Raw genomic sequence first — 19628 nt, 5'->3', positions numbered from 1 at the left:
AAGCTCTGGTTTCTGATTGTTTTTGAAGGCGGAACAGATATTCCGGAACCATTCTGTCAATACCCGGAAGGTTTTCGGTGTTACTCTCGTGTCTACTTAGCATACTTGTTTGCCTGTGCTTTTGACTTGTTTGTAGAAAAAGAGGTACCGATTCAAAGCGTGCCTCTCTCCTTCATCTGTTTCGACATGGCGGGAAACTTCTGGCAAAGTTCTCATTAGTAAGTGTTTGTCATATTTCGACGTGTTACGGCGTCATTTCGTAAATCAACGCGTTTGTTGTGAGGCCTAATGTTAGCTGTAACGTAGGCTACCTGTTTACCTCGTACTGCTGCTGCAATGTTTTATAGTTCATGTTATTATAAAGAAAACATAGAAGGGAAGTCTTATTAGGACAAAGGCTGTTATCAAGTATGGCAGCAAGATATATGCTTCACATCCAGATGAGTTTGTATTGTTCACGCTGTGTTGCAGCAACGTCGACGGCTTACATGGTTAATGTTGACACAGTTGACCTGCCTGCTGGCTGCACTCATCACAGTCAGATTATTAAATGTTACCACATATATGAATTACTTTTTCTTCTATCTTTTAGTCTGCAGTGGGTTCTGGACAAGCAAGATCTGATGAAAGAGCGCCAGAAGGATCTCAAGTTTCTTTCCGAAGAGGAATACTGGAAGCTGCAGATTTTCTTTGCCAATGGTATATCTGTTATAATATATTTTATAGCATGCAGCTTTGCACCGTCTTTCAATACTTTTTAATCTGTTAGATCACAGTGTATAAAAAGAAAACCCGCTACAAGCATTATTTTTGTACAGGTCAATGTGAAATCTTACCTTTTTATATACTGCTTCTTTTAAAAATACCATGTAGTTAACTTATTAGTTACAACCCATCAAGTATTTATTAAACTTCATAATTAAGTCACACTTTGTTACTGTAAATTAAATTAAATTTATTCTGTGTATTTTTTATTTTTTATTTTATTTTATTTTTTTATTTTTTTTTTTTTTTCTGTGTATTTTAGTGATTCAGGCTTTGGGGGAACATCTTAAGCTGCGGCAACAGGTCATCGCTACTGCAACTGTTTACTTCAAACGCTTCTATGCCAGGTAATAAAGAAGAACTTGCATCATAATAATACAGCTGTAATGTTGCTCTGCCTGCTGTCCTATTACATTGACATGTATATCTGACATTTCTGTAATATAACCATATCCACATCCCTTATATAATTACTCAAACCTGCTATAATCTGCAATATAGATTCCATTATCGATTTAAGCTATCCATTATTGATTTTACCCATAGCTAGTGCACAAATCTTCTAATATATATTCAAATGTTCTCGCACACAGGTATTCTTTGAAAAGTATAGATCCGGTGCTCATGGCTCCCACCTGTGTGTTCCTAGCTTCCAAAGTTGAGGTATGGAGGTTTCTTTGGTGCCAGTACAAAAATACATTTTCATATCCTTTACACCTTTTTAGATGAGGTTGCTTTAAGAGGGCAGAGTGGGTTGATGTGACTTTCACAAACTGGCCTGCTCCTCATTTAAACTTCCAAGTTGTTCCATCTTGGTGTGTTGTATTTGAGCTGTTAATTTTTTGATATGACTTCAAACTTTTCCTTTTAGGAATTTGGAGTTGTGTCCAATACAAGGCTGATCTCTGCAGCGACATCTGTTTGTAAGTCGCCACACTGAGTAATACATTTTCTTAATGTGAACGCACTTTTATCTCTTAAGAGTGTGTTTTGTTTGCAGCGGTTACAATTTAATCATGTTTTGTTTTTTCTCAAACAGTGAAAACAAGATTTTCCTACGCCTTTCCAAAGGAGTTCCCTTACAGAATGAATCATGTAAGCACAATGTCTCTGTGACAACACTATTTATGTTAGACATTTCATACCTACTATCCAGCACTTCCTAAATTGAGTACCATGTGAAAACTAACTCCTTACATACATTAAACAATGAGGACACTGACGGAATGAAGAGAACTAGAGTCTTTACTCTGCCAGAAGTTTAACAACACATGATGTTGTTGGAAGTGCCCGGTAACAGTTTTCTAAAGTATGTTTGTGTTTAAGGGTTGGACTAAAGTTAAAAGTTTCAAAGCGAAGTGAAAAGTAAAACAACATAAATTCATCAGTTCAAACCACTGAACTGTCATATGCTCGTGGATCAATGATACCATAAATTAATCTATAAACCGTTTTCCTGCTTCCTGTGCAGTTCTTTAAGCACTGCTTTGCTGCATTACAGCATACCAAGAATCCCTTACAGTGTATCACGGTGTTGCCATGTCAGGCTCTACCAATGCGTGAGATTCCACAACTAATGTTCGCAAACTTCTGATTAAAGTCTTGTTGCTGTGGGAGAAAGTTTCAACCGTGGCTACCGTTTGCAATAGTAAAGCGATTGTGCGGCACAGTATGTCTCACTGTGGTGTTAAGTTGTGTGCACATCCAGTAATTTAATTTATGTATAACCTCCAGCATGTTGCCAGGACGTCACCCAGGCTGTTCTGACACGCAGCCTGTCCAGGACGCTGTGTAAACTATTATTTATAGTGAGCCACCGGGGAGCAATAAAAGGAGGGAGCGGTTCACACAATAGATAGCGGGGAGCTGTAACTCCTACACATAATTGTCATATCATGCAGACATTGTAATAGTGATCATGGCATGGTAAAAAAACGGGGGTAATTTAATCTTATCTCAAGAAGTGTAACTGTTCTAGGATTGTCATTCTCCCCAGCAGAACACTTGTGTGAACAATTTTCTTTTATCTCACATGTTGGACACACGTTTTTTACTCTCTTCTATACCCATATTATCTCCCAAAATAAAACACCTAAAGCAAAAAATACTCTCCAATAGATATTAATATTAAAGCTCAGAGCTTGGAGGCAATAGACGTATCATTGAAGGAAGACTAAATTAACCAATTACATAAGAAGCAGATAATATTTAGAGTATTTGAGCAGGCATTTAAATGAGACAGGATTAAGCACAGACTATGTTTTATTTGTGAGATTTATATTTGGGCCTTTAGCCTTTATTTGGATAGGACAGTGAGTAGAGTAAGAAATTGGGGAACGATATGCAGGAAAGGAGGTCCACAGGTCGGACTTGAACCCGGGGTGCTCGCTAGGAGGGCTAAAGCCTCCCAATATGAGGCCTAACCAAACTAACCACTAGGCCATCAGCGCCCCTGGGCCCCGACATTTGTGCCAGTATGAGTATTCATTAAAGTAGTTTAAGAGACTGGGACCATAATTTGTGAAACTTATCCTGAGCTATGTGTCACTGCAGACAGTGCTGAGAGTATAATGTACTGTAAAATTTTTTTTCCTGGTAACCACTTCTTAATCACAGATGAATAGTTTTCTTTATCATACGTTTCCTACGACAATTTCTTTGAGATGATACAATTAAACATCTACTCAGACACAGTTATGTCTGTGATATCAACCAAATGTTGTCACTGTTGAAATTTGTCTCTACAGATATTAGAATGTGAGTTCTACCTTCTGGAGTTGATGGTGAGTGGAAATGGCTTCTATTTTGATGACTGCTGCTGTTTTGTAGGTTAAGTTTCTTCCATTACACTGTAGTAATGTCGAAACCCTCCCCCCCCCCCCAGGACTGCTGCCTGATAGTGTACCACCCGTACAGACCGCTGCTGCAGTATGTGCAGGACATGGGACAGGAGGACATGCTGCTGCCCCTGGCCTGGTATGGTGCTCTGTGCAAATGTTTTTTGTGAAAGCAAGAAGTTGGGACAAATAATGAAACTCTTATTACCAGATTTAGTGTATGTTCTTTGGTTAACTTAGTGTCTCTATCTGAACCAGGCGAATAGTGAATGACACATACAGGACAGATCTGTGCCTACTCTACCCTCCCTTCATGATCGCCTTGGGTAAGATTTGTCCCCATGCATTTCTCATCAGTTATTTAATGTAGAAACGGATTCAAACAAGGTTAATGAGATATAACATGATCTGCTGTTCTTCTATTTCCCCTCAGCCTGCCTGCATGTGGCCTGTGTGGTGCAGCAGAAAGACGCCAGGCAGTGGTTTGCAGAGCTTTCTGTCGATATGGACAAAGTACGAACAGCCTCAGTTACATATGTGCTCATATAAAGATAAAAATAAAGTGTTATTTACAGTAAGCTCCACATGTTTGCTGCCTTGTTTACAGTTTTGTTTTGCAGCCTGACACTGTTAAGCGTTTCTCATCGTCATTGTTGGTCTGCCTTCGAGCGGCATTCAGCCCGAGGCCCCTGATAGGGACTTAAGGAGACCATGAAGTCACTACAGCAAAAGATGAACATAGAAATAATCTTACAGAGCAACACTGAAGATCAGGACTGGAGCTAGAGAATCTGTTTTATTAACATCCCTATACAACAAAGACGATCTGTTTTACTACAGTCGTTCTTGTTGATCAAAATAACCCAAGTTTTGTTTTTTCTCTACACAGATTTTGGAGATTATCAGGGTCATCCTGAAGCTGTACGACCAGTGGAAAAACTTTGATGACAGGAAGGAGATGGCAGCCGTACTGAACAAGATGCCTAAACCCAAACCGCCTCCTAACAGGTAAATCTGGCCTGCTCATGTGTGCAGACCCTATTGTTATATACAGTTCATTTTGAAAGAGTCTTTCTTCTTCAGTAATCCAGAAAGTAAATAAAGACAGTCAAAATATTCACCATGCCTTTACGTGTCAGGAAGAATAAAACTGGAAGTGCAATAAGATTAATTTCTCTCAGTTTTAAGCACTTAAAACATTTTTCAATGCAATTCTTTTTTAATACATCTAACTTAACCTGACATTATCAACTGAAAATGCTGTGAGTATTTTAAATGGTAGAGTTGTACATTGTTTTGCTAGACAAAATGACACACAACACCATTTCTGCATCACAACTCAACTTTTTGACATTCTATTTTAAAAAAAAGCTTCTATATTAGTGCATTATAAAACCTCTATGGCCATATAGAGGTGTGCCCAATGGAAGTAATTTCATATCATGATGTTTTTTAATGGAAGGATCAACATTTTATCACAATTCTTTGATTGATTTTTAAGAATAATGTTCAAGTAACTGAGCAGAACCAACTGATTCCCCTAGTTAATGTTTGAAGTGCACAGATACTGTACTTAAAAGGGAAGTATATTTAAAAAGTATCACACAATGTCCTCATTGAAGCCCACTGTTAAAAGATTTTATAAAATACTGACAAAGTTGGCCCTCGCTGACAAGTCCTGTTTTGAAAAGTTTCACCTCCGATTCCATTCCATACAACCGTTGAGCCTTGTGTGGAGAGGCTTGTTAATACATACGTAAACTAGAGAGAGAATACCATCGGGGGCAAAATTAAAACACAGGCATTAGATTTGTGCCGTGTCATACTGTTTAGCATTTTGTCTCTTTTTAGGTTGTTTAAAAGTTTTGGGCATGAAACAGATTAGCGAATCATGTGATTTGGCTGAGAAAAAAAACTTGGGATGTGTCTGTGTAGAAACATAGAACTGTAACGCATAGACTGTGCACTCTAGCCTGATTCTGCAATATCTCTGCTTTGGGCGGTGCATTCTTCACGATCTAATATCGTCCTATCACACACACCTCTTCATCGATATTTAGATGTTGTCTGTGATCGTACATAATTGGCTGATATTCAGGATCAAAGGTTTATTGTTTGAGTGGAATGAAAACATTGTTGTGTTGAGCTCACGTAATAAGGAATACAACTAGAGTGTATTCTACTGAATGTTGTTGAAAATATCAGCCGTGTGTCTTTTTGTATGATCATCTTTCACAAACAAATGAGTTCTCTTTAAGCACTTTGAAACATGACACCTAGTAATATATCTGTGAGAGTTCAGTGTAATTAATCCCTCCCTCCCTCCCTCTCCCTGTTTTATCTGCAGTGAAAGTGACCAGAGCTCCAATGGGAACCAAAGCAACTCCTACAGCCAGTCTTAGCGCTGCCTCTAATGTTTCCATAATGTTCATGTAGAAAGAGAGGGGTGGATCTTTTTTTCCTTTCTCTTGTCATTATGGATTTGTGGATTGTGCAAGCAGCTGCTTAATTGCCTGTGGGGAAACCTGATGAGTGATGACAGTTTATTGTCTCCAAGATCAGGCTCTGCTTCAGACTTGAAATGAACTTTAAATTGAGGAACTTTTGAGGGGATCTAGGAATGTGGGTGAAACTTAAAGGAGGACAGACGTGACAGTCCACTTTAGACCTGTTTTAATGTCATTGTGATGATCCTGACATCCTTGAACAGCCCAGAGGAGCGAATCCTCTCATGTGGACCTCCGTGGGGATTCGAGAATACTTGATCACAAAGACTGTGTCTGTGTGTGTCTTTGTGTTTAGGAGTGAGTGAGTGTGTGTGTGTGTGTGTGTGTGTGTGAGTGTGAGTGAGAGAGTGGGCAAAATGTAAGCGGCCAGTCTGTGTGGGTTTTCATTCCTCAGGGACTTAAGTAGTCTTTGTATGTAACTTGATTTGATCCTGTGCTGTCAGAGAGTGGATCTGATTGGATATCAGGCTGTGCAGATGTCATGTGATTGGACACCCTGTGGGGTCTGTGCTGTTTGATCGTGAAGAGAGGCACAAAATGAACTCTTTGAATCCAAGAATTTACTGTTTCGATCATGACCTCTTCCTCCCTCCAGAGTTTATCTTCTCTTTTGTAAATAGCCTTATTATGTTTTTCATTTATTTAGGTTTTTGCATTTTGTTCTTTTACAAAACAGAAATCATGAGCTTCTTGTGTCTACAGATGAAAGTGCCCGCTTTTGATTCATTGTCATGTTTTGGTTTTTCTGCTGCAATTCTCATTATTTTTCCGTTCCTTTGCATTAGTTGTAGATAACATTTCTTGTACAAAGTTTTTGTATAGGTTTTTTTTTGACATGGAAAGGCTTTTTTGGGGGTAAATTTAAATACATTTATTTTACATGTATATGTAAAGTTTTTGTTTTACATTCTTCTTGTTTCAAAACTTCCCTCTGCCATCTTTTTAATTGCTAAATTGTGGCAATGTACGTGTGCATAAACCTGTAAATGTGTCTATTTTTGTGTTGTAGTACTGTGCAAGCTGTGTGGATGTAAACAAAAGAAGGTGCTTGAAAGCCTTACATAAATAATCGCTGCTGGTTACAGAGAAAAGCCTTCATTAAAAGCACATTGTTCCATTCAGGTCAACTGTAAGATGCATTTGTTTCATTTCTAAGATGCATCTTTTCATCCTCCCTTGGTGTCTGTCTGTACACCAAATGTTTGTCCCTATTGGAAGGACATTGTGTTAAAGACCCACTCATACTAAGTTGGAGACAAAGAAGGCTCTGGGGCGACTTGGATGCAGCCATGCTCTGGTTTCCCGTTCTGTATTTTCCAGCCCTTCAGCAGCCTCCATCTGTTACATGACTGTTCGTATAAATGGGTTTCACAACAAGGGCTTCACCTAACCTAAATATTCCTGCCAGTTCTGTTAAGATCTATTCCCCAAATTGTTTGATCATTACTTGAAAGTTTGTTAATTATTTGGCAGACCTTTTTTATATAAATAAAATGTATTGTGTGCAAAACAAAGTGGTCCTTTCCCGTTTGGTTTTCCGTCATGTCCGCTTCAGGCATATCTAGGAGCATGTTACAAAAGTCATGCTCACTCCCTTTACCTAACTCCAATGTCACTTCTATACAGTAGTGTGAATGTGGTAGGACCCCTAGTGGCAGATGCCAGGAATAATTAACTTAATACATGATGTTTTCTCATTGATAAGCTATAATTCATTTAACTCGGAGTGAAAGTATACAAAATATCTTAAAATATAACAAAAAGAAGAAAATATTTCTGTGTGAGTAGAGTTAGGAGTCTTTGATGTTTTTTTATGCCTAGCTGCCTCTGGGAGCTGTTACTATAGGGTACAACCAGTCCTCGTGACGTCACTGTACCAGTGTAAAGACAGTAGAATTACATCCGGAACTTCAAAGGTTTGCTTCAAAATTGAACAAAATAAAAGTAAAAGTTGTAATGTACATTTATTTTCATGTGAAAAGCCATTAAACCTCAGAGATTATGTTTAGACTCTCAAATTAATCACCTATAGGAGTTTATTTTTCTCAAGTTTTTAGGCTTCTGTCATGAGGGATTTGCATGTTAATGTGTCATGGTTCATATGTCTGATATGGTATCACCATTGTGCTTTAAAACGACAAAATGTTTTATATAAGTAATGGGATGCAGGGTTATTTTAACAAGTGTATCTATACTTTAGTTCTTTTATTCAACTTTAACTAAATGCAGTTTTACCACATAAATTGCGCGATACCTAACCCGTGATTAAAATATTACTTTGAAAGGCTCAACCGGAAGTTTTGTTGTTTATTTATGTGACTTGACAGTGGCAGGAGGAGGTTAGAGCCAGCGAGCTCGGAACGGGCTGCGGAGGATGTGGACCCCGCTGCGGGGACAAACTCCGGGCGGGACGCTCGTGTCCAGTCGGCTGATCCTCGCCCTGTCGCCCATCACCTCCAGCCCTGTGCACCCATGAAGCCCCCGCTGATGAAGCCCAGAGCTGCCAGAGTGAGGCGGAAAGTGGCCCGAGACAGAGAGCATGTACTGGCGCGTCGGGATTGCCTGGACGCGGTCGTGTGTGGTTGATCTTTGCCAGAACCAGAGCTTCTCCTTCGGCCTGCTGGGCTCCGATGAGACGCTCTCGTTTTATGGGTACATCATCGCCTACCCACTGCAGGACTACGGCGGGATCATGTCGGCTTTGGGCTCGGACTCATGGTGGCGAAAGACACTGTATTTGACTGGAGGGGCTCTGCTCGCTGCTGCTGCTTATCTGCTGCACGAACTGCTGGCCATCAGGTAGGCAACCAATAACACAGAGGAGTGGGCCTATTACCTTAAGGGCCCAGGCCTCCTGGGCCGGAGAAGAGTGGCTCTAGGGACCACAGCTGATCTTAGTCTGATCTTATTTCCTGCAAACCTTCCTGGTCTTCTGTGTTTTCTCAGGGGTTTGTTATTACTTAATCTTGTCGGGATGGGCGGGGTGAGAGCGGAGTCAGTGGAGAATAAGGAATCGTGAGTGGGTGGATTGTGATGTAACGGAACCCCCCCCCACACCAACCCCCTACCCATGAACACACAGATTTCCATTTTTGTTGGATTTTTTTTAAACACATGCGCCCTAACGCAGGGGTCATGTTTTAGGCTACGTTGTAGTCTAGCTTATTAAAAGCGATTACAAAAACAAACCGTGTTGTTGATCTGCAGGCCCCGGCTCTTCTCTCGCCATAGCCTAATTGATGTTATACACAATGACAGAGGGTCACATATCTGTATTTCAAGGACGATTCGCCCTGATGTGAAGGTTTCTCTTGAGTCTGTGCTTTATTGTGACCCCCCACACTCACGGTCCAGAGTTATGTTTCGAAACCACTGCAGGTAGGACAAAATCCTCTCCGCCGAAGCCAAAGATAAACATACGATGCTTTACAAGGAGCCGCTTGAAATTGATATTGTAATAAAAAGGAGTCTAAATTTATGTCTTGTGTTCAAAAGTATTGATTGTTCTTTGACTGAACGTCTTGACCTTAAAGTGGCTCGAGTTACCTGCAGTCCGAGCTCATTTGTTATTGGCGTATCGCAGGCCTATCCCAACACAATTTCAAAATAGAAGTCATAGAGGGGCCAGTTCAAGGACCATTTTCTTAATTTTAGTTTCGTTTGAAACATTAAAATGATGTTTTGGTGAGATTAATAGTTGGCCTGTCGGAAAATGAGGCCTAAGGTGAAAATATAGGCTTAGCTGGCATTTTTGTGAAGTTGCTACAAGCTGTTTCTTGTGCAGTTTTTTCAGGCTTTCCCCATCGCTGTTGTTGTTTTTTTTTTAATTTTTTTTATCAAGTCTGACGTTAACTCTCTCTCTCATTGTATTCTTGGACATTTCCCGATACACTCGCACCTATACGGGCTAACCCTGTGGTAGCCCATTAAACTAATGAGAGGTTATTGCACCAGAACCAACCTTAAACAGTATGCAACTATTTCAGCACCGCACTGACGTAGACAGCTCCTCCTCTCCGAGGCTGACGTCTGTTTTCACGTTTCAGCACCCCTCACAGTGGACAGCTCTATTTAGCGTCAAGTGAAATTGTTGCCGTTTTGCAGGCCTGCCCTTGTCCGCGAAGTCGCCTTCACCGGTGTCCATGAACGCACCATAATCTTCCACATTGTTTTGACATTGCACTTTCTTTCTTTTCTCGGCTTAGATGGGTGGCTCGGGGCTGAGGACACAAGGCTAGTTTCAGGACATTGGTTGCAGATCATTAATTTATTCAGTCTATCATATAACAAACCAGTTTCCCAACTACACACACATCCTACTATGCTAAGTTTAGCTTAGCATTACGACTGGGAGCAGGGGGAAACATCTAGCCTGGCCTTTTCTAAAGGTACCACACTCTTGGAGTCTTGTCCCACTGTACATTTGCAAATAAACAAACATAGGCATACGTTTTACGTGAATAAACAAGTCAAATATAATGTGTTAATAAGTTAGTTTTGCTGGTTAATTGTGTTTTGAAGGCTAGATGAAGCCAGCCTATAGCTGCTCTTCTCTGTCCTCAGTCATAATGCTAAGGTAAGCTAAGAGGCTGCTGATTTTAGTCCGAATTTAAGCTAGCAGACAATTTTTAAAGCAAAATTCCTACAAATGTAACAATTGTTAGCTGTCATTGTCCTCTATCAAGGTGAATATTTTTGATGGTTTGTTTGTTGGTTGAAAAAAAGTTATTTGAAGACATCACTTCTGACCCTGATAATATGTGATGTGATGGACCTTTTTCCACTTTTCTTTGACATTTTTACTAAATTTACTCGCAAGCCTCATTATAAACATGACATAAAACCGCATACTAAAATTCAGTTATATTATCATTAATTTGTCTTGACATGAAAGGGAAATCTCCTCAATGTGTCCTTCTAAATCAGCTCTACAAATACACTCCATTGTCATCTCTTCTTCTGTGGGATCTTCAGCCCTTTCTTCACTTCTTTCCTCCAAACAGAAAGGAGGAAGAGCTGGACTCTAAAGATGCCATCATACTCCACCAGTTCTCCAGACCCAAAAGTGGCACCCCATCCCTGTCCCCCTTCTGCCTTAAGATGGAGACCTATCTCCGCATGGTGGACCTGCCCTACCAGGTACAGCGATGGTTGTCTGTGATTATTAAGAAAGATTTCTTCTAATGACACTAACAACATGCCAAGTGTGAGGTTTTTCATCCCAATAACTTTTGAAGTCCTTAGTTTGTCCTTTCTTTGCAATAATTTTTGCTGTGAATCATTATTAACAAACTCTGAGTTGGTGTTTCTTCAGTCAATAGACAATATCCTGACCTGATAATAGAAAATGCAACTAAATGTTTGTCTTGATCTTATCTGGATCTAAATGCCGACCACATTCACTACTTTGTATTTTGAACATATTCTCCAATTTCATGGTCTTTCTCCCTTGCTCCTCTCCATCAACATTTCCTGTATGTCTTCCCTCTTGCAGAACTACTTTGATGGGAAGCTTTCGCCGCAGGGAAAGATGCCGTGGATCGAGTACAACCAGGAGCAGGTGTGCGGCTCTGAATTCATCATCGACTTCCTGGAGGAGCGGCTGGGTGCGAGCCTCAACAAGAGCCTTACGCCACAGGAGAAGGCCGTGTCTCGCGCCATCACCAAAATGGTGGAGGAGCATTTCTACTGGTGAGGGACCAGTGGAGATTTAAGACTGTCTTTTTAGGTTGTTTAAGAACTAAGCAAAATAAAGAAAACACAGGGAGCAGAAAAGGAAACTGGACAGAACAAGCTATACATTTTATATATTACTAATGGATGGGTGTGTGTGCGTTGCAGGACGATAGCTTACTGTCAGTGGGTGGACAACCTGGAGGAGACCCAGAAGATGTTGTCGGTGAGCGGACCGCTGAGCGACCTGCTTAAGTGGATCCTGAGTCACCTGACTGGGGGGATCTTGAAGAGGGAGATGTACGGTCACGGGATTGGACGCTTCTCTAAGGAGGAAGTTTACACCCTAATGGAGAAGGACATGCGGACTTTGGCCACTCTACTAGGTAATAAAACAACAATATGGAAGATCTATTCTAACAAAAATGTGAGTAGTTATTCTGTTCAAATGGGAGTTAAAAGTATTTGAGTGTACCTAAACAACCCTGTCATCTTACATGTGACCATATAAAAGCCCTCAGTGTACAGTAAATGTGTTTTTCTGCAGATAAATTCCAGAGCATTCACTTTGTAATTGGGAGGCTTTGACACAATTTGTCTCGCTGTGTGTTCGTCTATTTGACCCTGGAGCCAGAACCACAGTTTTATTGGGGAAGTGAAACCACTGTAATGGTTTTTCAATGTGTGTCTTAAGAACTGTAACCAGAGACATCACATGTGTGTGTTGGTGTTGAGAAGCAGCACCAGTCAGAGCAGGCTCAGGTCCAGGGAGCGGTCTGTGCCACAGGCCCGTCCATATCTGGTTCATGGCTTTATTATTTTTTTAATTGCTGTATGAAAATGAAAAAAAAACAGCTCAATACTTACCTCTTGTGGTGAAACCTCAGCACTGTAGTGTAGAAGCAGTACATAACATCTGGCAAAGATGCAAGAGAGACAGATCTGAGAGCATGCAAGTTGTAGGGATAGGTTACTGTTGACTGTTACAAATAGTGCCTCCTAAGATTTCATAACTCTGAATGAAACAATTCACTCTCAAGTGACCAGAAATGATTATTTTCTTTCATTTTCTTGCTTAGATTTACTGTAATTTTGAAGGTTAGAACTTGAGATGTTACTGCTTTCTTTATCTGGCTATGGCTTGTGGATCTTGGATTAAAAAAACAGCATATTTTGAATCAATGCATCTGTCTCATGTCGATTAAAATAATAATTGTATTTTAGAAATTGAGCTACAGTAAGAGGACAGTTCTCTTAGGACAGGAAATACGCCTATACTGTACAATACTTCAAATAAAACCACAACTGTTTTTGCACACAGATTTAACAGAAGAGATAAAACTTTGTACTTTTTGTACTTCTGAGAAGATGGCAGGCAGTTTGTGTGAATGTTTTTGACAGAGCAAAAAAGCTGTTTTCCATACTGTTTTACAAACAGCTAAGCTGAACTAAATGGCTGCTGCCATCTTAATCTCAAAAAGAAAGTGAAAAGCTGAAAAAGGAGAGGCGAAAAGGAAGGCTGGGAGAGGTGCTCGTGGTCAAACACTGTTCCAGCTATACACCGGTGTCAACCTCTGGAGCTCAAAACATTTTCAAAGGTCAAACCGTCCCTTTAAGAGGAGAGGAATTGTTATTGTTGTTGTTTGACATTTCTTTTCTTTGTTTGATATCTAAGGTGAAAAGAAGTATCTTATGGGCTCTAAGCTTTCGACAGTAGACGCTGCAGTGTTCAGTCACCTGGCCCCTGCTATGTGGACTCTACCAGGTACACGGCCAGAGCAGCTCATCAAAGGTGAGGCCGCTAGAATATAAATCTACGATTTCATTCCTGCCATCAACCCATAGTTGCAAGAATTATACAGACTGGATTTTGCTGTCAGATAAGGAGGACCGCTTTTGTTTAAAGTCGTAGTACCTCAGGTTTTGTGTCAAGACTTCTGCTGCCTGTCCAAATACAAGATGTGTTGCTTATAATATGAAAAAATAAGACCATAAAAGCAGCATGTCTATGCAGAAAACTGCTAGTACTGCTGGAGAATCAGCAGAACTCACTGAGACCTTTCTACCAAATGCTACTGGAAACATTTGTAGGAATGAGTGTAATAGTAGATACACAGGAGAAGAGACTGAACTGATTTCATTCATCTGAAAGCTGCATGACTGAACTTTTTGTCACTTGAACCTCAAAACAAAGATCTGCATCAGAAATGTATTCAACATTTTTTTTAAACCGGCTGATGTGCAATATGGATATAATGTACAACATGCAGTGTTTTGTATTTGGTGTCGTCAACTCTGTTTGTATGCTGATTGCTTTTATTGTTTTGTTTTTATTAATACCACGAGAGGGAAAGCTAAATGGGTGCAGCATTTGGGGATTGTATTGTCTCATATTGTACTGTTCCTTAGTGTATCAGCGAGCTGTTTGTTTTAGAAGTTGGAACTAGACCATTTTTCTGATTTCTCTTGAAAATGACTTGGATAACTTTTGTAGTTACTATCTTTCCTAGTTAATTTTCTTAAGAATGACATCTTACCATTAAAATTTCAGCCACTATGTTAGAAATGCATTTTCAGAACACATCACCCATTATTCTTTTCCTCTCTGTCAGGCGAACTCATCAACCTAGCCATGTACTGCGAGCGGATCCGCCGGCGTTTCTGGCCAGAGTGGTTTGTGGACCTGGAGGACTTCTGCTACAGTGATAGCACAGAGGACAGCGACTCACACTCCAAACTCCCAGACCTGGGCCTCTACTCTGGCACGGACACTTTCCATGACTGTACACAAACGCACACTTCGAACACTCACACGCCGAAGGACCCGCTGTCCCCTGACAGCGACCCTACAGGCCACTCGCTGTATGACTCTGACATGGACACTGAATGCTCTGAAATGGACCAGCTCAAGTGTTGACAACAAATACACACATAGTACACATCACATTTTAACGCACACCAGAGAATGGAGATGCGTTTAACCTGCACACAAGCCCCATACCTCTTTGAAGAGATATTGTGAGGAGCATTTCCGTGTCAGTGGGCGAGGTTAGGACCTAGAGATTCAACCTGTACACTGTAATGGAGGAACGGCTGCAGTCAGGGCAAACAGAAAGAGGACAACAATTGGTAAAAAAGGTGAAAAAGTGCAAGGAGGAGAGACAATAGAATGAGAAAGTAGTAAAATTGCAGTGGAGACTGAAAGAAAATAGAGACAGACTAAAACAAGAAATCAGGAGTAAATGACGCCACTGCTGAGAAACTCCTTCACGGGGTTCACAGTTACAACTCCCACCTCTTCTGTTGTAACCATGGCAACTATGTGTGTGTGCCCCCCTGTTGTCCCTCGTAGCAACTTCGCACCATTCGGCCTTGTGTGTTTTGACTAAATGAACCTGTAACGCCTTGTGATGACATGACAGCGAGTCAGCGACACTTAGGAAGAAGTACAGGATTTATCCATTGTACATATATAAATTAATCAAATTAAATAGATAGAATATCTGATTATATATGAGTATAAATAGTATAGATAGCCTGAACATGTAGATGTATCCCTGCTGTGTACATACTGTAGGTGTTTCTCCTAAAAAAATCCCTTCTGTGTTGGACATATTGACCAAATCCTCTTTTTAAAGTCCATTCAAGAACGCTATGACCTCCTGTAAACAACTGGGATATTACAGAAATGCCTGCTGCCCATACTTAAATAATGCAGTAGTAATTAATCTCATGAAAGATCATGGAAGGCTAACCTCAATCTGCCATTACTACTTTGGCGCTATAGTCTCTTCAAGACAAATTTAGCAAAAAAACCCAACATTTTTTTCCACAGAATAGAAGCGTAGTATAAAGGCATACATTATTAGGGGCACGTATTGTTTGGAATGCCATTGAGGACATTACCTTAAAGACATTTAAAATACATTATAACATTGAGAGCGAGTCAAACAATCACGTAGAAAAACAATATATAGATATCACCTAAATGAAAGTGCATGGCTGGTACGTGCCAATGAATATTCCCTTTACACTTCATGTAGGTAACATTATCTACATGTCTTAGCTGGCTTAAAAAAGTTTATTTTTTACTTTTTGGTGCCTCTGGCCAAACCAACCACACAAAGATGTAGCCAGTTTATTTTTTAAAAGGAGTCATTTAATGTTGGATTGATAAGAAATTGTTGTTGAGCAATAACAGTCCAGACTCAGGTGTGCTTAGTTGATTTTAAAGCCAGGCAGCATTGTAATTTGGGGGATGTGAAATGATGAGATGCAGGTTTTATGTGTGTTTGTCACTCAGCAAATGCACAAACCAACATATTGTCTGTTAAGGCTTCTAATAAGGCTGTGAGAAAGGGATTTACATTATATCCGCGATGAGTCATCTTGTGTATGAATGATGTCAGAGTGGTGATCTATCACACAAAGCATTTTCCCGTATAGGCTACATACACTTGATTTCAATGTTGTTCATTATTCATTCAGAGAAAAGGTGGACGTCTGAGAAAAAGACACTAGCTAGCATTTTGTTTTTATCAATGAAACGGCTTCTTACTCATCATACCTCAGATGACATTCATGGGATGACTGATGATTGATGATTTAGACTGATGGACTAAAGTATCGCTTTGGGCAATATATTGGACATTATTAATACAAAGTCTGGTCTGTCCTAGTTGGTTAATCAATCAATCCATCTATATTTGTATCATGCCAATTCATAACAAATGTTATCTAAAGATACTACACAAAAAGAGCAGGTCTAGACCGTACTCTTTCTTATATAATTACGAAGACCCAACATTAATCCACCATGAGCACATAGCAACATTTAGCAAATTCACAACAGTGAGAAGGAACTGCCTTTTAACAGGCAGAAACCTCGAGCAGAACCAGACTCATGTTGAACAGACATCTGCTGCAACTGTGTTGGTGAACTGATGTAGCTGGTTAACTAGCTGCTATCTTGTTTGCTAGCCGCGCAGCTAACAGTTAATTAGCAAACTCAGTAGCTCCTTCAGTTATCTCTATTTGTCGAAGATAAGTTCATGTTTCATATATTCCTCTTTTGTCAAGCCATTTAAACTGGGACAGAAGAGGTTAAAGGAAATTGAAGGTAGCGACAAAGATGATAAGTTTATGCATCCTCCAATTGTGAATAATTGGCTAGCCTCCCCCGCAGAGATGACTCGTTGAACTGAATGCTAACATTTTGCACAGATTCATTTAGGTAGCTAAACCACTGATTGCTGAGATTGCATTTGAATAGATTTATGTTGCAACAAAGTATGGCCAAATTAAACGCTCCTATGACTCAGCCTTAATGCAGATGTATATGATGATTATTAGCATAAATTGTAAGTGGGATACACTTTTTGAGATTGCAGTGCAGAAATACCAAAACAAGTTTAATGTAGTTCAGAAAGAGTGTCTCAATTAGGCTACACTGTTTTCCCCCCAGAGAGAACCAAAAAGTTGATTTTATTTGAAAAAGGTTCAGCTCAGTAGCTACCCCGAAACATCTTGATCAGAATGAATGAAAAAGCATATGTTGGGAAGCTGATGAAAAATGTTTATGATGTTGGCCTATATATTGTTTACAGATGATGAAATCTTATTGAGCTGCAACCGGCCGCTAAGATCTTGCATTGGTCAGGAGCTGTGTGTGAAGATGCTGCTAATGAGGAAATCTATTTTGAGTTGTGTCTAGCATCAGTATGTAGCAGGGCATGGCTAATCAGAAGATCAAACATAGCCTCCTAGAGGGAAAGACGTCTTTACTACTGTGGTAGGCTATTGGTTATTGGAGGTAAGACCATGATAGGCTACAGATGATCGCTCGATGGTTTGGGTGAGGAACATTATGATGATGTTTTTTGAAGGCAAAGACTAACATCTGGGATCTCTGCTAAACAAAATAATGCCCAGAACATCAAAAAGCAAATTGCTAATGAGAGCCTATACCAAGTTTTTTAATAAGGAAATAGTTGAAAAGCCATTTGGTATGTGGGCTGCATATTCATTTCAACCCAATGATATTTTCTGTAACTGACAATAAGACCAAAAAACAATGTTCTGTGTCTTAAAACACCTCGCCTGCATGTTTTTGCCTTCTCTCGTATCATTTTCTAGCCTTACAGACACTGACTCCTACAGCTGTTTACTTTAAATCAGTGCCAGCAAATGACTTGTGTTTTTATGTGTCTTATTTATTTTTGTAATAATTTATTTCATGCTTTTTAAATGTATGTGTCTGGTGGTCTATGTACTTGTATTTATGAAACATGTTAATCATTTTGCACTTCTTTTCTCATGTTTACATGTTTTTCTTCTCGTGTGGAGAGTTGCTCTCAATCAAGCTTTGTATGTATGATCTGTGTATAAGTGCAATACTGTGTTTTCATTTACTTACATTGACACTGCATATTATCTTGTTGCCAGTCATTGCAGTAACTGCATGTATGTCCATGTTTGGAGATGTCATTTGGTAAATGTTTGAATATCATAAGATTAATGGCATTGTGTTCAAATGTTAAAGCCCATCCTCTGCTGCATAATTTACCATCTTGAGTAAATTTAAGAACTTCTGCAGAGCTTCATGTCGAGTGAAAACTTTTAAGGTTGGTCAAATGTTCAGGCTGAATAACACTGGTTGCTCAAGCTCATATCTGCATGACAAGGCCGGTCATCCTGCTGATCAGCTGATGATCAGTTTTTCAGAATTCTAACAGCCCTTCTAGTTTGTGATCACTTTCATCTGTCTGTGTCCCTTAGCTGTTTAAAGTCAAAGTCAGGGATCCAGCCTTGTGACGTATGTTGCTTCCCCATTACGAGATTTCCGCTTGTAGACTTTAGAAGCCATATTGCTTTGTCTCGTGGTGTTGTGGGTGCTGAAACACTTGTGGAATATCATCATGCTGTAAATACAACAACATGGGGGTCGGGGGAAAAGGGGGAAACTAATAAAAAATAAATTGCTCTGTAACTTTAAAAAAGATTCTTATGAATGTATCAAACCTAGAGATAAAAAGCTGTATGACAATGGATTACTATTAATATTTCATTAAATATAGCTGTGGTATTTTTTTCTTGTTTTGTCTCACTTATTGTGTAATTCTGTTTTGAAATCAGCTCCTAGCTTAGAAGAAAAGGTGAATCTTTTTTTTCTCAGTTTCAAAGCTTACATGTGGGTACAGTCTGGCACGTATCAGTGTGGTAATCCCTCTCCCTCTGTGCTTGCTACCATATGACAATACTAAGCCCTCCCTACAATGCTGAAGAATTAGCTCCCTGCCCTTTTCTTTGTGCTGAAAGAGAGAGAGAAAAGGAGTGCAGAGGAAGAGAAAGCAAGTCGAGGGAGAGAAAGTGTGAGTGTTTGGTTGAGAAAAGGGAAATAGACACTGTCAGGAAAAGATGAATGATATTTGATGACATGGCTGGTTGTAATTCTTTCTGCAGCCTTTGTGCACAAGAATCCCTGAGAGATTATTTCCACACAAGACAGAGGAGATAATTCAGGGCTGACAATGACTCCAGCTCATGAAACAGCCCTGGTGAGTCAGAGGTGGTGTACAGTGTGTGCGTGTGCGTGTGTGTGTGTGTGCGCGTGTGTGTGTGTGTGTGTGTGTGTGTGTGTGTTTGTTTGTGAGGATGGTTGTCTGCACGTGCCTGTGTGCTTGATGTGTGAGGTTGAATGTTGTGCGCAGGGAGGAGAGGATGTGCCTTTGCGTGTGTGTGTGTGTGTGTGTGTGTGTGTGTGTGTGTGTGTGTGTGTGTGTGTGTGTGTGTAAAAAAATGAATAATGCAGAGGACGCCTGTACGAGTGTGAGGGCCGGGAGGAGGG

At 40.1% G+C, this 19628-nt stretch overlaps 2 protein-coding genes across 2 annotated transcripts; both read left to right on the top strand.

Annotated features, from left to right (window-relative positions):
- The first annotated feature begins 59 nt into the window (after positions 1-59).
- On the top strand, positions 60-7242 carry ccnc (cyclin C). Its single transcript, XM_020642073.3, has 12 exons — positions 60-218; positions 593-699; positions 1028-1112; positions 1359-1428; positions 1637-1688; positions 1805-1860; positions 3513-3548; positions 3650-3741; positions 3861-3928; positions 4036-4115; positions 4492-4610; positions 5950-7242. The coding sequence occupies exons 1-12, from the start codon at positions 187-189 to the stop codon at positions 6002-6004; spliced, it is 852 nt and encodes a 283-aa protein (XP_020497729.1). The 5' UTR covers positions 60-186; the 3' UTR covers positions 6005-7242.
- A 1183-nt stretch (positions 7243-8425) lies between these two features.
- On the top strand, positions 8426-18870 carry faxca (failed axon connections homolog, metaxin like GST domain containing a). Its single transcript, XM_020642053.3, has 6 exons — positions 8426-8908; positions 11113-11248; positions 11604-11800; positions 11951-12168; positions 13458-13574; positions 14395-18870. The coding sequence occupies exons 1-6, from the start codon at positions 8649-8651 to the stop codon at positions 14697-14699; spliced, it is 1233 nt and encodes a 410-aa protein (XP_020497709.2). The 5' UTR covers positions 8426-8648; the 3' UTR covers positions 14700-18870.
- Positions 18871-19628: the final 758 nt, after the last annotated feature.

The sequence above is a fragment of the Labrus bergylta genome, chromosome 15 (assembly GCF_963930695.1).
Source record: "Labrus bergylta chromosome 15, fLabBer1.1, whole genome shotgun sequence".
NCBI classification, from domain to species: Eukaryota; Metazoa; Chordata; class Actinopteri; order Labriformes; family Labridae; genus Labrus; species Labrus bergylta.
Note: the sequence above shows the minus strand (reverse complement) of the source record. Positions and strands in the feature narration are given on the sequence as shown.